A 17,617-nucleotide genomic window follows, 5' to 3' on the forward strand; every position below is an offset into this window, starting at 1 on the left:
CCCCCCCCCCCCATCCTCTGCATTCAGGCCTTTGCCTTTCCTTGATCACTTCTAATAATCTTCATGAGCTTCACTCCCCCCTCCCCATTGTTTTGCCTGCTCATTCCAGATTGTAACCGTAGGGTCCTTTGGGACCACCATTTCCCTAAGGCCCTACCTTGAAAGACAGCTCTCCACATGTATCATGTATCTGTTTATCTTTTGACACCCACCCATCTTTTATATTTTAAAAATGTTTACTAGAAATAAATTCCATGAGGTCAAGTGCTCAAATCTAAACTATGAACTTGATTTTTTCTTTCATTTGAGACAAGGTCTCATTATATACCCAGGATAGCCTCTAACTGACTGATTCTCCCCCTCCCACCCTATGGGGGCTAGAACCCAGAAGCTTGCACATGCTAGACAAAAACTGAGCAATATCCTCTGTCTAAACTTGCAAGTATTGTGTCAGTGATCACTAACTGACCCAGATGAACATTCTGGTATACTTAAAGGGTTCCACACTCCTTTTCCCACTCATATAAGTATCTTGTTTAGTTTTTGTCTTTTTGAATCAGGGTCTCATTATGCAGTTCAGGCTGGCTTTGAGTTCACTTTGTGCCCAGGCCGGTCTTTAGCTCACAGAAATCCTCCTGCCTCAACCTCCTAACTCCTGGGATTACAGGCATTCATTGCCACACCCAGCTGGTAACAAGTATCTTGACTTTTGCCCTTATAGATTAGTTTTACTGATTTGTAAATTTCATACATGGGAGCCTATGGTATGTGCATTTTGATTCCTAGCTTTCTTTCCTCAACATTGAGATTTGGTCAGTCATTGGGGAGTTTTAATTAGGAAGTGAGATAATTGGAATTTCTCCTGAAAAAAAAAATCACTGCACAGTAAATCACCAACTTATGAACAAGTTCCATCCCAGGAAAATTGTTTCTAAGTGAGATTTGTTTATAAGTCAACAAAGTGAGTCTTACATAGCACACCTATGAAAGTTTGTAAGCTGGGGACTTACTGGTAATGTCACACATAATACAGACTTCAACAACACAAGAATGGAAACTAGGTTATTCAGACTACTGATAAGCTATAAAGTACACGTTAGTATAGTAAGATTTTAAATTAACCTTGAAGCAAACCTGTTTTATCATATACAAAATGTATGATATATATTATTTACTATAGGAAACATAAGCCTTGTTATGGTTTGTGTCTAGTTGTCCCCCTAAAGCCTCATGCAGTCATGAGGCAGACTTGTAGGGTTTGTGGTTATTGTGGATGTGGATGCTACACCTGCCCTGGGGCAGGCAATCTGTATTACAATGTAAGGAGAGGAGAGAGGCTAGTAAGCTGCCTCAGTTGCTGCCACTCCCTTTGCTCTTTGCCTCTACCATGAAAGGCTGCCCTCTGCCATTTGCTGCTCTGCTTTGGAGCCAGCTGAGTATGGACTGAAACGTCCAGAAAATGTGAGCTAAATGAACCTTTCCTTCCTTTATTTTGAGTGTAGGGTATTTGTACCAGCAATGAGAGAAAAGTAACAAAGACAGAATTTGGTACCAGGTGTGGGGTGGTTGCTGTGGCTAAACCTGACCATGTGGATTAGCTTTTGGGAATGGTTTATGGGAAAAGATAGGAAGGGTTTGGAGATGGTGCCTACAAGAGAAGCGCTGGAACACCTTTGTCTGTTCTGTATGGCAGATTCTGGTCAGAGTTCAGAAGACCAGAAGGCTGATAGAAATCCTGCTTGTAAAGACCAGGCTGGGGAGGTTTCTTCTGGGAAGGACTTTATTGGTTGTTGGACTCCAGATGATGAGTGTTTTGGCATGGCAGAAAGTTTGCCTGCATTTTGTTCATGTCCAGAGACTTTGCCTGAGATTAAGATTAAGCATGGTGGACTGATTAATCTTTCAAAAGAAATTTCAAAGCAGCCAAATACTGAGGCAGTGGCATGGCCAATGTTGGGGGATTTTAGACAGATTTATGTGAGAATCAAGAGCAAAGAGCCCAGCAGGATGGTTTAAAATGTGAGTTTGGCCAGAAAGGAAACTCCAATAAAGCTGTGAGAAGCCTATTCAGTGGAAACCTCAGAAGTTTGGAAAAGCCAGAAATGTGGATCATCTAAGAGAAACTGCAAGGAGGGTTTAGCAAAGCTGGCCTAACAGAGAAGACATGGGATCTACCACCAAGAATGCCATGGGGGTGGAGCCACATGGAGCTTACAATTTGCCACAGATTGCTTTGGATATTCCACATGGAACTACAAGAATTAATGATGGCTCTTCTGGATTTTGGACTTGCTTTGGTCCCAATGCTTGGTTCTTTTTTTTTTTTTTTGGTGGACTGAAGAGTCCTTGAGGGCATTTCTGGTTTCCTGTGAGAAACTGGGTTCGAACCAGAGCATCTTGAGCCTGACTGCTTTGTTTAAGCAAGCACTTAAACAACTGAGCTAATGGGCAAGCCCCCAAAGATTTTTTTTTTTTTTTTTTTGGAGGCCTGAACATGCCTTCAGGGCACTTCTGGTTTGGAAGGAGTATCTGGGTTTGAACTAGTGCAACTTAAGCCTCACTGCTTTCTTAAGCAAGCACTTAAAGAACTGAGCTAATGGGTGGGCCCCCGGTCCCAATGCTTGGTATCTTCCTGTGTGTACCTTTCAGAATGGTAATGTTTATCTTCTGCCAATGAATGTTGGGAGTGTTTAACTTTTCATTTGTACAGGGGCTCACAGCTAGCTAGGAGTTTGCCTTGGATCTTGGAGCAGACTTGGGACTTAGACTTTTCAGCAATGCTGAAACAATTAGGACTTTGGCAACTCTTAGAGATGGACTAAAATGCTTTTTTTCACAAAGGAAATGTGTATGTGTAAGTCTTTGGGGGCCCAGGGGTGGAATGTTATGGTTTGTATCTAGTTGTCCCTCCAAATCCTCCTGCAGGGGCTGGGGAGATGGCTCAGTAGAATAAGTGCTTGCCTGGCAAGCACAAGAGCCTGAGTTCAATCCCCGGTTCTACCAAAAAAACAAAAACAAACAAACAAACAAAGCCTCCTGCAGTCATGAGGCACTTACAGGCTTTGATTATTGTGGGTGTGGATGCTACACCTGCTCTGGCAGGTAATTTGCATTGTAATGTAAGGAGAGGAGAGAGGCTAGTTAGCTGCTTCAGATGCTGCCATTCCCTTTGCTCTCTGCTCTGTGCCTCCACCATGAAAGGCTGCTCTCTGCCATGTGCCACTCTGCTTTGGAGCCAGCTGAGTTATGGACTGAAATCACCAGTAACTGTGGGCTAAATAAACATTTCCTTCCTTCATTTTGACTGTCAGGTATTTGTCCCAGCAACTAGAATAGAGTAACGAAGACAATCCTGAAATACCTTCTTGGATTCTATTCAACCAAGTGGTCTTGCCGTGAGGCTCACACACAACATATCCCCAAATGGCATTCTGTAAAGTCCTTTACTCCGTCCCATCCAGGGTCCAGCCTCCTGCCTCACAGGATTTCCTACAATATCCTGAAAGGTCAGCCCAAACAACCTCTACCTGTCTGTACTCCCCTGTGACTCCCTGGGCCTTACAGGCCCTTGCCCTGGGTGTACACAGATGCCTTCCTCTGGAGAGGGGGCTAAGATGGCAGAGGTCATGGCTCAGCCACCTTTGCATCCTCTATGCTTATTCAGCATCAGCAGGTAAACAGTATACATGTGTACAATTCACCGTTCGGTTCAACTGGGCATCCATCCCAGCCAACTCAATTCTACTTCACCAGGGCTCTGGCAGGAAGGTGCATACCAATAACCATACAAGAGGTTCAATAACCACACAAGAGGTTCAATGTTGTGTGCTGCCTGGCCACTGGTAGAGCAACATCCCAGTGTGAGGAGATGGCTTCTCAGGGAAAACACTGGTCATCAGCTTTCAGAAGTAAATGATGACAATGAGAAATTATCTAAGCTAGCATTTGATCAGCTCTAAAAAAGGGCAGGATAGGAATATTTCTGGTTTGTTAATTTGAGGAACAACCTAATCTCTAAGGTAGGTTCTATTCCATGGGTAAAAATTCAGGAGAAGGAAGACACAGGGTATGTACAAGTCCACAGATTTAGGTCAACTTTCTAGGGTAGTCCTGAGGGTGCTTCTGTCTTTATTTTGAGAGTTTAACTGTGTGGTTACAATGGAAAACTGAACCATACATACCAGAGTGTCTGTTTCAGTCAAACTGTCATCTTGATTTTTAATCCAAGTAGATTTGACTTTTTCTAGTGCAGCCAATTCCATCTGCAAAAATTGTAATTATTAGTTATCTCTTCGGAACTGGGGATTGAACTCAGGCCCTTGCACTTGCCAGGGAAGCGCTTATTCCACTGAGCCATCTCCCCGGCCCCTATTATTAGTTATCTCTGACCCAAATAACCATCACTCTAACTTGGTTTCTTTTCCTTTTTTGGGGGCCTTTTTGAGACAAGGTCTCACTGTATAATTCAAGCTGGCCTTCAACTGACTTTGAGGCCTTGGCTGGCCTCAAAATGGCAGTGATCCTCCTGTCTTAGCCTTCCAAGTGCTGGATTAACCTGATTTGTTACTTTTAATTAATTTATGTATTAATTTGATACAGGGTCTACTATGCAATTCAGACTCATAGTGATCCTCCTGTTTCAGCCTCCCTAGCACTGGGATTACAGTGTGCGCCACCACGCCTAGTTTTGGGGCCAGCATAGAGCATTTGGGGTTCCAGGGAAGGCACAGTATGTGGTACTGGGGATCAAACTCGGGTCCTTGTGCTTGCCAGTCAGGTGCTTAGACTGTCAAGCTATCTCCCCACCCCTCTAACTTGTTTCACTAGGTCCCTAGAAAGCTCAAAATACTTTTAATTTTTTTTTTTTTTTTTACTATTTTTGAGTATAGCACTTGGGAGGCTGAGGCAGGAGGATCACTGTGAATTACAGACCAGTCTGGGCTACAAAATGAGCTCAAGGCTAGACTGAGCTGCATAGTGAGACCCTATCTCAAAACCAAACCAAAACAAAGGGCACCAATGAAACAGTTCCTGATTTCCTCTATTTCTTGTAAATACTAGAAGTTTATTTTGCTCCGAATGCCTTCAGGGCAGGTTTGGCTGGCTTGGGTTGTGGGGATCGAACCACAGCAACCTGAGCCTGACTGCTTTGTTGAAGCAGCCACTTAAAGAACTGAGCTAAGGGGCAGGCCCCCTAGAAGTTTATTTTGAGTCAGTGGTGTAGCTCAGTGATAGAGTGTTGCCTAGCATGTACAAGGCCTTGGGTTCAATCCCTTTTTTTTTAAAATGATGATTTTATAGGTACATAACCATATATTTTGTATTTGCTAACATCTCTTCTACGTGTGCAGACACCAAAGTCACAGTCATGAATCACGTGGACTGTGGGTTTTAGATGTCAGGAAGACACTGGCCTCAATGAATTTCTTTTATTTCATGGAACTAAGGAAGGAAAGAAATATAAAGGATACCCCAATTTTTCTCAATTATTTAAAGTCTTTTCTCTGAGTAAAATATATAACACTAGGAGTACCAAGTTAATAATATCTGGTGATGTAGTCAGGGGCAATATAATGAACAAGGACCACAAAGGCAGATCAGTGGAAAAGTCCTGTATCCTGTTCTAAACCTGGGAGCTCCACCTTGGTCCCCCTGACAATGGGGCTAGGTCAGTGTCTGCAGGAGCAGCTGTTCTGTGCACTGTCGGATGTTCAGCAGAATTCTTAGCCCGTACTTAAGATCCCAGTAGCTATCTTCTCTACTGCTGACAATGAAAAATGTCTCCAATCATTGGCATATGTCCCTTGGGAGATAAAACAATCCCCAGTGGAGAATTACTGCTCAAAGCCATTTCCAAGACAAACCTAACACACTTCAGCCAGAGCAGGTGCCCTAAGACTTGTGTGGTGGCTTACAGCCATGCAAAGTCCAGGTTGCCTCAGGACTACACTGCTGGTTCATTCACACTTTGTCTACATAACTGATAAACATTAGTAACTGAGTCTAGAATTCCAGAAAATCGCTGTTCAAACCTTGGAGTGATGGTATCACTCACCTCACCTTTGGATTTCAGCACAAACTGGTTGATAAGACAGTCCCACTGGATAGTTATAAAGAGCATGCCTTGTTTGTCAAGTCCTGTGACAGCCACAGTATTGTTTCCACAGCAAAGGTGTAATACAAATTATAGCAAACTCACAGCTTCTCTAAGCCTCTGTCCCTATGTATTTGAAGGGCTTTTCTCATTCATTCATGACTCTGGAGCTCTAACAGCACCCTCACTATATCTGCCTGTGTGGCACTGGAGGTGCCTCCTGCAGTGCTAGTAGTCTGCAGCATGTGCCAATGGGGAATGGTAGTTACTAAGCAGTGCACATATTCACATGTGTGTGTATGTGAGAGAGAAAGAAAAACTGAGACTGGTCTTTTTTTTTTTTTTGGAACCGGGGATTGAACTCAGGCCCTTGTGCTTGCTAGGGAAGCGCTTATTCCACTGAGCCATCTCCCCAGCTCTGAGACTGGTCTTTAACACCTTAATTGACAGTGCTGTGAAAATGGCAACTTCCAGCAGCAGGTGACCTTCACTGAAAGTCTACATTGCAGGAAGCCTCTTGAAACACTGTCGGGGCCTACTGCTATTAGCTAGGAGAACCAAATTACGTTATGCTTACTGTTCAAGTCTTGAGAAAATTCAACAATTACGATAATTTGTATCAGTAGAAACTCCTTCTGGTTCTAGTGATAAAATGGATCATCTGAAAATTTAGAGAATAATAAAAGGACGACTAAGAAAAATACATGAAGAGGAATGGAGATGTATCTTAGTGGCACAGCACTTGCTTAGAATGCACAAGGCCCAGGGTTTGATCCCCTTGCGCTGGGGGAAAAAAAGAATAAAAAATGGAAACGATGTTCAACAACAAGGACAAGAGGCCATCAAGGTAAGGCAATGGATGTACACCTCCTAAATACATTTGACCGCATGTTTTCCCTGATCCACCAGGAAGTCCTCTATGTAAGGGTACAACCTTATTTTGCTGTTCCCAAAGTGCCTTTCTGTCAAAGGATTCCACAGTTCAACACCCACATCAAGACATATGGGGGCCTTCAAAATAGAAATCTCAGCAGAGAAGCAAAAAACAAGTCTAAGGTCTGGCTAAGAGAAACAGAATTTGAAGTACTCATGTAAAAGACATCTAGAATCTATCAATTTTAGGAGTCCAAAACTTATATGGTTTGAGCTGTGAAAGGCTCAAGTCAACAACTTTTGTGGATAACCCACTACTATTGTGGACTGCTGGACTGTGTTGGATTGTTTTGCAGAATCCACACACCTATAGTATTTAGATGCCAATGGAATACCCATTTCTGACAGGACTAAACACAAAAAGGGGATACAAAGGAAGGAACATTTTGTATCTGTATACACAGAATAGTTAGGATAGCTATACAGCTACTTTTGCTTAATTCAGTGAGAAGAAAATTTGTACTAATAGTGTTTGGACAGGATATCCTATCTGCATCTTGTACTATGGATAACCACTAAGAAGATAACAGTGTACAATGTATTAATTATTAAAACTGTCCTATTAATCAGTTTTGAAACTGTCTTATTGCTATTTGTTTCTCAAAATAAAAAAATAATAAAAAACTTATATGGCTTTAAGCAATTATAACAAAAACAACAGTAGCTTATATTTACTACAGGTCCCATGTAGCAGAATAACCAATAAACACAGCATACACCCGAGATCATGATCACATGATTGCACTGCATCTCCACATGGCCTGTGAGGCATGTATTTTTTACATTTATTTTATAGATGATGAAATGAAAGCTTGGGAACCTGCCTAAGATCAGCCAATGGAACGATGAAGTTAACATTCAAACTCATAAGCTCCATCTTGTACAGATATAGTTTTTGTTGAAATAGGGGCCTTGGGCCATTCTACTGTATAGACTAATCCTCTATTGACTTTTTCATTTTGTTTTTGCTACATAGCCCAAACCAAACTTGAAATCGCTACGTAGCCCAGGATGGCCTTGAGTTCACAATCTGCCTACTCAGATTCCTAAGTGCCATGATTACAGATATGTGCCACCATGTGCAGCCTCAATTGCCTTTTGGTTCTCTATATAACTCAAACTGACTTTGAACTTGCTATGTAGCTCAAATTGCCCATGAACTTATAATCCTCCTGCCTCAGCCTCTCTAGTGCTGGGATTATTAGTGTGTGTTACCATCCTCATCTTTGATTGGCTTCTGTGTCAAATGGGCTCCTGTGCTGACACTTTTACCTTACAAATAAAGCATCTGAAGCTCAGAATGTCAAGGTATAATTTCAGTACTCTGGAAGGATGAGGTAAAGAATCACAAGGCTGAATCCATCCCAGGTAACTCAGCAACTTAAAAGCTTTGTCTTAAAATAAAAAATAAAATAAGGTTGGGGATATAGCTCAGTGCAAAGGCCCTGGTTTCAATCCCAAATACAAAAAAAGTTTGGTTGATTCTTCTGTTAATGTTGTAAGTCTCATATCTGAGGCTAAAGCAGAACCTACAGCCAAATTCTAACATCCTAGACCCACCTTTGTTAGTATGAAATAGTTCTTACTGATTTAGTAACAGTGACCACTAGCAATGATCAGTCATTCACAGCTTGTTAAGTTGCTATGCTTAGACGGGCATTGCCTGAACTCCTATCCCACTTATATGTCCTCATAGTAGCATACTTGTTTAGTATTCCTAGAGCCCTGTGTAGTAGTAGTCTTGCTTTAGCTAGGTGCTGACCTTTCCATTAAGCCATCTCCTCAGCCCTAAAGATTGAACTCAGGGCTTTTCTTTTTTTTCCTTTTTTTTTTTGGTGGAACTGGGGATTGAACTCAGGCCCTTCCACTTGCCAGAGAAGCACTTATTCCACTAAGCCATGCTCATCTTCTTTCTAGAGAAGTTACCCCTTAAAATGAATCTTAGCTGGGTGTGAGGCAGGAGGAATGACTTGAGTTCAAGGCCAGTTTGGGTTACTGAGACCGTCTCACCAACCCTCCACCAAAAAAAGAAAAACCTCAGGTTGAATCTTACACTTGAGGCCAGTGGTCTCTCTATAGGGGCAGGGTCATTAAACAGAGCTATTAGGCACCCCCTTGTGAAGAAAAGCAGCTTTTGCCTATATCCTAAGCCCCAGGTGCACACAAAGTGAGGCCTATGTAGCTCCAGATGCCCCTGAGCCAGGGTAGGAAAGTGAAGGGAACGTTAATGTTCAGGGAGAAGGCCTGAGGTTCTCTGTGGGGGTTTCCCATGTGGTCTGTGGTTCTCCTTCCTCACTAACACCCAGGAAACCCTTCCTGGTGGACCAGATATATCCAGTAGCCTTAAACTAGCAAGAATAAACTGGTAGACAGCACCACCTGGTGGTAATAATCAGAACAGCAATCATAGATGCTCCAGGAGAGGGTGGCTTTTTTGTTTTGGTTTTTGTTTTAAATTGGTTCTGGTGGTTAGCAGGCACAGGACAGGCCCTAGCTCTGCCACTGACCACTGCTCTACAACAGATGGCGTGCCTTGCAGCTTCAGATCATCTCCTCATGGTTAAAACCCATTGGCAGAGTTAACTGTATATTTCCTCTGGTGACCAAAAGACCACACTCCTCATCTGCTACCAATGCAGCAAGAACTGGAGGTTTTAAGGATTCAGTTTCTCTCATCTAAGGAGACACAGCTCTCCACAGCAATCCTTAAATAATCCTGAAGCAGTATACAAGATGTTCCTAGAGTTGTGAATTAAGGGAAGAGCAACTTCTCCTTGCCTAGTGGACTTGGTATCACCCTGAGCCTATGACCTGCCACTGGGTATTGGGGCCACAGACGACAGCTTTTTCTTCTTGTTCACAAACCAAATGGGAAACTTCCCACCAAATTCTACTGTCTCCTAGGGTTCATTTCCTCTGGGTTCTCCTTAACAGCTGATTTACTTTGTCTGGACAGTCCTTGATAGGCCCTCTAGCTCTTTATACCTATTTCTTTCCAGGGCCATTTGGCAGGCAGAATCACTGTCCCAGGTAAACACCATAGTCTTAGCTACCATGTAATGAAGTTTTTTTTTTGTTTGTTTTTTTTTTTTTTTTTGTACTGGGGATTGAACGCGGGGCCCTGAGCTTGCCAGACAGGTGCTTATGTCACTGAGCTATATCCCCAGCCTAAGTGAGTTTCTGAGTTGGGAGAGAAGTTAATGCCACGGTGTGAACAGATGAAAAACACCTAGCCAGCACAGCAATGACCTTGGAGCACTAAACTCTCACCCAGGCCAAGAGTAGGAAACCTGAGGCTATTCCGAGATCCCAAGAAGAGTCATGCCTAGAGAAGCAGAAGGCCCAGAGTGTGAAGTCCGCAGATCCCTGTCCCCACCCCGTATTGCCATTGGTGTGCTCACAGGGCTGGTGGTGTCCTTTCCAAGGCTGCCCTTGCTGTTGAGGCTGCCAATCTCCGTCTGTGAGCTGGACTGCGACATCCCCTCAAAGAAGGGCCTGTAGCAAAGAAGCACAGCTGGGGTCAGTGGCCAATGTGGCTTATAAAACAGCAGCTCTCAAGAGCTGTTGCTCAAGGCAGATCAACAGCCTGGACTTCTAGCATCTGGTGATGAAGAATGCTATGGGGCCAAAAAGCAAGCCTGGGCAGAGGGACTTTGTGGCAGGTCCCACTGAGATTTTCTCAGTTACAGGCAAAATCAGTGATCACTGCCCAGGGAGCTGAAGTCTCAGTGTGATGAACCATAGTTCCCTGGAACAGGGTAGTGAAAGAAAGGGAAGGGACACAACGGTCCAGGAATGGTATGGGAGGGCAGCCTGCAGAGGAGCGCCAGTCCTCACTTGAGCTTGGGCTTTGGGGTGCTCAGGATGCTCTCTGTCTCCTCCATTTCAGGACCACTGTCACTGGGGTTGTACATCTCCAGACTGTCGTACAGTTCATCCAGGTCTTCTTCCACCTCCCGAATTTGTTCCCGGGACACATGCTCTAACCCGAAGCCCACCTATGGACAGAAAAATTATCTTTAAATTTGGGGTTCTGCCTATTAACAATGATGGCATCAACCAAGACCTTTCTCTTGGGCTACATGTCAGCTGGCCTCCCTTATGCTGCCTCTAAAGGGACATGTCTAAGCATCACATTTGGTGGACAGACTGATGTCCTTTCTATAATCTAATCCTGAGATCAGGGATATGAGAGGTCACCTTACCCTCTCAGTTCCTCCTCACATCCACTCCAGAGCCCTGCATAGGGAGAAAAGGCTGTGATTTTATGTGACTCTCCTAAAAACAGGCAAAAGAGGACATAGAAGCTAGGCTTATGTGGTCTGTTCTGCCTTCCTCTGTAGCCCAAAAAGTGCAAGGACGCTCCTTCAACATTTTTTTTTTTTTATCTCTATCTCCTTTTCAGTCCTTGAGAAGCCTATAGAAACTGGTACCAAAGCCCAGAAAGAGATGGTTTTCCTATCAATACTAATTGCTGGCAACTCAAGGGCTGACCACTGATGGGACACCTACTCATGCTCACTTCACTGAGGCTTCCAAAGAGATCCAAGATAAACAATAAAAGTTGGATTTTTTTTTTTTTTTTTTTGGTGGAACCGGGGATTGAACTCAGATCCTTGCATTTGCTAGTCAAGCGCTTAGCCTACTGAGCCATCTCCCCGGCAAAAGTTGGATTTGTTACTGACATCTCATGCCAGAGGCCTGGGCATCAACTAATAGTTGGGTATAACTGGCTATCTGGCTCTAAATACTGTGAAACCCCTTGTACTTCATGTGGAGCCTCTCCTCTTTCTCCAAGCAGAGTTTTTCCTTAGTTACCCTCTCCTTGGGGCTCTGCTAGGCATTCCAGGGGGACAGGAACCATGATGCTAGAATCCTGACTTGCAGAGGATGCACAGCAACAAGGCATAAAACTCCAAAGATTCTACTTACCATTGGAAGTAAGGGGTCATACCTCATCAGAAACTTTGAACCGCTTCAGGAGAGCCACAAACTTCTGTTTGATGTTAGGTTGCTGTGGGGACAAATTATACACTAGTTCTCAAATACTCACTTGTGGTCAATTCAGTAGACACTGCCTTGAATCCATGAGAGGACAAAAAGTACAGGATACAGCTCCTTCCCTCACATTGTAAACCTTTCTGGGAAGACATGCCTGCACATGGTGAATTGAAGTGTTACCAGGGATTGGGTGCAGCTGGGAGGAGGAGGTGGTCTCTTCTGTCCCTCATTTCTCACACCCTGGTAACTCCCAGATGTGCACCTCCAGCCCATCCCTTGGTCTTATTTTTCAGATCCGGGGGCCAACTGTACATACATACATGCATCTCAAAACTGCATTTGCTCTCTTCCTGCTTCATTATGATTGCATACAGCAACACCCCTCCCCAGTCCATCACTTACTCCTGGCCTCCAGAAGATGCTCTAATTCCCACTTCTTGTCTCTTGTCGGTTATTATCACCACCATCCCTATGTCTCAATGCATGTCTTCTTTCTCCTCCAATCTTTCCACAAGCACTATCCCTGTCCAGTCTCACTTCCTCCAGATTTCCCTGTAGTCCTTCCAGAGGCAAAGCTGATCACATCACCCTGACTTGTCTGTCTCATCTGCCCTTCTCCTGGATGTTGGGCCTGTTAGTTCCAGGGCCTGTCTTGCCTGCTTTCAATAAAATTTTCTCCCAAATGCACTTCGTGAAGTTGTTTTTTAAGACAGTCTCACTTTGTGGTTTAGGCTCATCTTGAACTCATTATGTAGCCCAGGCCTCAAACTCAGAGCAATCCTCCTGCCTCAGCCTCCTGTACCTCCATGCCCGGCTCATTTTTACAGCCTTTTTTTTTTTTTTGCAGAACCGGGGATTGAACTCAGATCTTTGCGTTTGCCAGTCAAGCGCTTATTCTACTGAGCCATCTCCCCGGCCCCTACAGCCTATTTTCTTAGCATCTCATTCAAAACTCTGTTGGAGGTGACCTCTTTCCCATTAGTGTCATTACTGTCCCTTATGTGAAGCTCCACTTTGCAGGACCCGTCACACTGTATAGTAGCTGCTTGGTGAGATGAATCTGTGTCATTAAGTATTTGAGTGCCTAGATGGAACAGAGGAGCTTTACTCATCTGGCTCCTGCTCTGGACCTAAGATTTAGGTTGTGGTAGTAAGTAGTTTTGCTTCAGTGTCAGATTCACATCTTGGGACAGAAACAATTGACTTACAAGTAAGACTGACAGGCCTTCAAGAGAGGGTTGGAAGGGCTTGTGAAAGAGAAAAAAACCTTCAGTGTATAGTAAAAGAGAAGCATAAACTGTACAGCAAGCAGATGAGTGTTCAGAACAACAAGCTCTTGACTTGGAAAAGAAGCACACAGAGACAAGAGAGAGTAAAAGATAATCACGAGGCATCCAGAAACAGACTGGAAAGGCCTGGCAGCTTACACAGCTACCTCTGGAGGAATGGATGTTAATGAGGACACTGGGTGACAATACAGAGGGGCCATAGGAAGGGGTGACTTAGTTCAGCAGCATTCATTGGGGGTAAAACAGGGCCTCCTGTGACTACAGAGGAAAAAGAGAAAAGTTTAGATGAAAGAGTCATTACAGGGTGGACCCTAGGCTACTCTCCCTCCTTGGAATGCCACAGAGGGAGAGGTCGGCCTCAGAAGTGCCATCCAGGAGGCTCAGCTACCTGCAAGAAATGAGTGGTTTTCATACTGTCCAGTCACTGATGTGAAAGGGAATCAAAGTCATGAACTGGAACATTTACAAAGAGGCCCCGTGACCCCTGAACCTAACTGCAGAGGTAACAATGTTGTTCTACGGTAGGACACTAGGCTTGGGCATATTTTTAGAAAGCATGGCCTATGTTCCACCCCAAAGAGGTCAGGATCCTTGCTTTCAGGGTACTAGCCCCCAGGTTGGCTCTCTACCCAAGAAAACAAATGTCTCCTGGGCCTGGGAGGTAGCTCAGTGACTTAAGCATCTGCCTGGCAAGCCCAAGGTTCCAAGTTTGATCCCTGGTACCACAAAAAAAAGAAGAAAAAAAAAAAAAAAAAAAAAAAAGAAGAAGAAGAAGGAAAAAAAAGAATTTGTCATGTGAAAACAAGTGTATCCAGCAAAAGGGAAACTGGGAATGTCTTTCCTAAAAGCTCCTGGCACTTCTGACTCTTCCCATCCTTTGTACAGGGTCTCCAGGTTCAGTAATAGGACACACAGGAATTCAGGTTTTAGATTTTTTAGGCCAAGGGAAAAGTAATCCAAAGACCTCTGTGCTCCAGGGTTATGAGTCCATTACAGCAGAAGCTACACCTAATGCAATTAAACCTTGTCAAACTCAGAGTTTATACAAATCCCAAGCACCAGCCTATTAATTTTGGGAAAATTCAACAAATGAGTGAAAAACAGCAATACTAGTGAGAGCTGGCTTTCTACGACGGATGGCACCTCACTGAAGCAATCGCTTTGAAAGGAGGCAGAGGGTGTCTGAGGTGTTCTGTTCCCAAGGAAGTATTTTATCTGTTTCAAATTTTGAACAAGGATTCTCAACCTTTCTTTTCAATTGTATAACCAAAGCTGTAATACCGTCTACCACTGGAGGTCCCCACCACACTAGTTCTTCGCAGCGCTTGGTATCAAACCAGGTCCCCAAACATTCTAGACAATCATTCTTTTTTAAATTTTTTTTTTTTATTTTAACATTTAGTGTGTGTGTGTGTGTGTGTGTGTGTGTGTGTGTGTGGCCAGCTCAGCCCACCAGGGGGCACGGCTGGCTGGCATGTGGTGCTGGAGGATTGAACCGCAGTCCCTGTGCTTTGCCAAGCTTGTTCCAAGTAGGTGCTTTAGACCACTGAGCCATCTCTCCAGCCCCAATAGACAATCATTCTATCACTGAGTAAATCTCCAGCTTGAATACATCTGAATAGACCACTCTCCTCCTACCTTACACTGAAAACCTCAGCTGTGTCACACCCTAGACCTGCACAGCTCACCCTTGTGATAGCTGAAGTTGAGGCGAGTTTCCTCCGGGTCTTCTTTACTTTCCGTAGATCTTCATCTTCATAGAACAGGTCCTAAGTGGGAAGGGACAGAATAAGGCTTGGAGCTGGGAGCATGCTTATGATCTTAGCAGGAAGACTGCCTAGCCTGGGCTACACAGTAAGTGCAAGGTCAGACTAAACTACATAGAGAGAACCTGTCTCAAACAACAAACGAACACCCAACTAAAACAACAAACACAATAGAATAAGGGGGGAGGCAGTGATACAGCTCAGAAGTGCAGTGCCTGCTTGGCAAGCATGATGTCTTGAGTTTAACTCCTGGTACCAAAAGTAAAAGAATGAGGCTTAGAAATCTCAGAAGTTTCTAGATATTCCATAGGAGAGCTGTGGGAAGTACCTGCCCATGCAATGGATCGTCGCTACCTTCTTGCTCTGATGAAAAGCTCTCCTCCTCTTCCTCAGAGTAGTTGTCAATATCAGGAGAGCGATCTGGAACAGACATCATAAAGGTAGCTTTGCCCTGGGGTGATCAGGCCTACGAGACTTCAATGAGTGGGGATCAATACAACTGTATTGGAGGGGAGGGCCATGGCTATGCCTCAGGGTCAAGGACCTCCAAGCTTCTTTTACCTGGGAACATTTCAGATATGTTTTGCTCAGTTCTTCTAAGGTGAAGATCATGGCATGGGCTCCCTCATCTGGGCACATCTTACCAGACAGCTTGGACTTGATTCCTTCATGGTCAATGGGTTGGCTGGACAGGGAGTAGATCTTTATTTCTGCCACAGGTACGGATACGTCCTTCACATTACTGTGCAGGCCAAGCACCAGAGCACCCTCATTAGGGTGCTGCATCACCTGTCAGCAAAGAATGCAGTAGAAACACCTTGCCACAGCCAGCAACAGGGCTGTCATCTCGGTAAATCCAAGGAATGTGCAAGCCAATGGCAATGACATCCCACAAATATGTTTTACTTTTCACTTCTAAATCAGGGTCCACTATCCTCCAAATGCCCTCAAGAATTTAACTTTATTAAAAAAAAAAAAAAAAAAGAATTTAACTTTATTTATTTATTTATTTTTGGCGGAACCGGGGATTGAACTCAGATCCTGGCATTTGCCCGTCAAGCGCTTATCCTACTAAGCCATCTCCCCGGCATAAGAATTTAACTTTAAAACTGCCTCTAAACCAGGCATTGTGTGACCTCCTAGCCTCAGGTACTGGGCAGTAAAAGCAGGAGAATCATCTGGATCACAGGAGTTCAAGGCCAGCCTGGGCTGTGTAGCAAGACCTTGTCTCAAAAATACAAACAAAAAATGGTGTGTGTGTGACATTTCATTGGGGACACATCCCGAAAAATTCCAACTCCTGGAGACTGCCACAAATTCCTACTATAAATTTAGTAGGTATTTTGTACTTATGGTTTTTTTTTGGGGGGGGACAGGGTGTTACTCTGTAGTCCAGGCTACCCTTTAAATCAGGATTAGGAGCACTGCAAACCTGAGTTTAATCCCAAGTACTGTGAACAATACAAAACAGAATACAAAAGAAAACTTGTCTGTAGAAGTGCCAACTACTGGTCAGGGACCACCATGTTCCTGAATTGCTCTGAGAGTGAAAGTGGGAGTGCTGGTGCCTGCGGCAGGAAGACTGCAAGTTTGAGCCCAGGCTGGGTAATTTAGTGATTTACTGAGACTGTCTTAGAATAAGAAATAAAAAATGGCTGGGGATGGAGCTCAGCATGAAGCTGTTAGGTTCAATCCCCAGTATATAAACCAACCAACCAACCAACCAACCAACCAACCAACCAACCAACCAACCAACCACATGAAACAAAAAACTAAATCAAAAACCCAAACCAGACCAATCCAAACCACTCAGCTAATGTCTAGGACTACATGTTAGCTTAATTCCTTCACAGAGAAATTAGTTCTCAAAGTTGGATAAGGCCAGGTCTACAAGCAGTGGGGCAGCTGTCTTTGACAAATAAGGAAAAAGAGCTCCAGAACATGGGCCAACAGTGGGGCTTACCACAGCTGAGGAAATTGTTGACATTAATTTACTCTCATTGTGGGACTGTAGAGTTTCTTCTATAAAAGAGTGTTTGTGTTTTCTGGGGATTAAAACCACTGAGCTATATCCCTAGTCCTTCTGTTTACATTCTGAGTCAGGGTCTCATTATTAAGTTTCCTAGGCTGCACTCAAATGTGCAATAATTCTGTCTCTGCCTCAGTAGCTGGAATTTTAGCTATGTGCACCATGCCTGGCTAGAAATGACTTTTATTGTTGTTTTTGTTGGGGGGTGGGTCTTGTTTGAGACAGCATCTCATTATGCAGTTCAGGCTGGACTTGAATGTACTCTGTAGCCCAGGCTGGTCTCAAATTCACAACGATCCTCCTGTTTCAGCCTCCCGAGTGCTAGGATTACAGGTGTGTGCCACCAGACTCAGTTTTTTAGAAATGACTTTTAAAAACTGATTTGTGCCAGATACAGTAGCACATGCCTATAATCCCAGCACTCAGGAGGCTGAGGCAGGAGGACTGCTGTGAATTTGAAGTCAGCTGAGACTATACAGTGAGTTCAAGTGTAGCCTGGACTACA

The 17,617-nt window shown here is 44.0% G+C and overlaps 1 protein-coding gene across 1 annotated transcript in view; it reads right to left on the reverse strand.

Moving 5' to 3' along the window:
• Pacs1 (phosphofurin acidic cluster sorting protein 1) overlaps positions 1–17,617 on the reverse strand; it is a 218,023-nt gene that overhangs the window by 13,204 nt on the left and 187,202 nt on the right. The window contains exons 5-11 of the mRNA XM_004627207.2: positions 15,728–15,872; positions 15,412–15,503; positions 15,006–15,086; positions 11,982–12,041; positions 10,865–11,025; positions 10,429–10,522; positions 4,182–4,262 (exon numbers count right to left, since the gene is read on the reverse strand). Coding sequence (XP_004627264.1) covers positions 4,182–4,262; positions 10,429–10,522; positions 10,865–11,025; positions 11,982–12,041; positions 15,006–15,086; positions 15,412–15,503; positions 15,728–15,872 — 714 coding nt within the window. The remainder of the gene's footprint in view (positions 1–4,181; positions 4,263–10,428; positions 10,523–10,864; positions 11,026–11,981; positions 12,042–15,005; positions 15,087–15,411; positions 15,504–15,727; positions 15,873–17,617) is intronic.

Source organism: Octodon degus, unplaced genomic scaffold (genome assembly GCF_000260255.1).
Source record: "Octodon degus isolate 3935 unplaced genomic scaffold, OctDeg1.0 scaffold00018, whole genome shotgun sequence".
Taxonomy (NCBI): Eukaryota; Metazoa; Chordata; class Mammalia; order Rodentia; family Octodontidae; genus Octodon; species Octodon degus.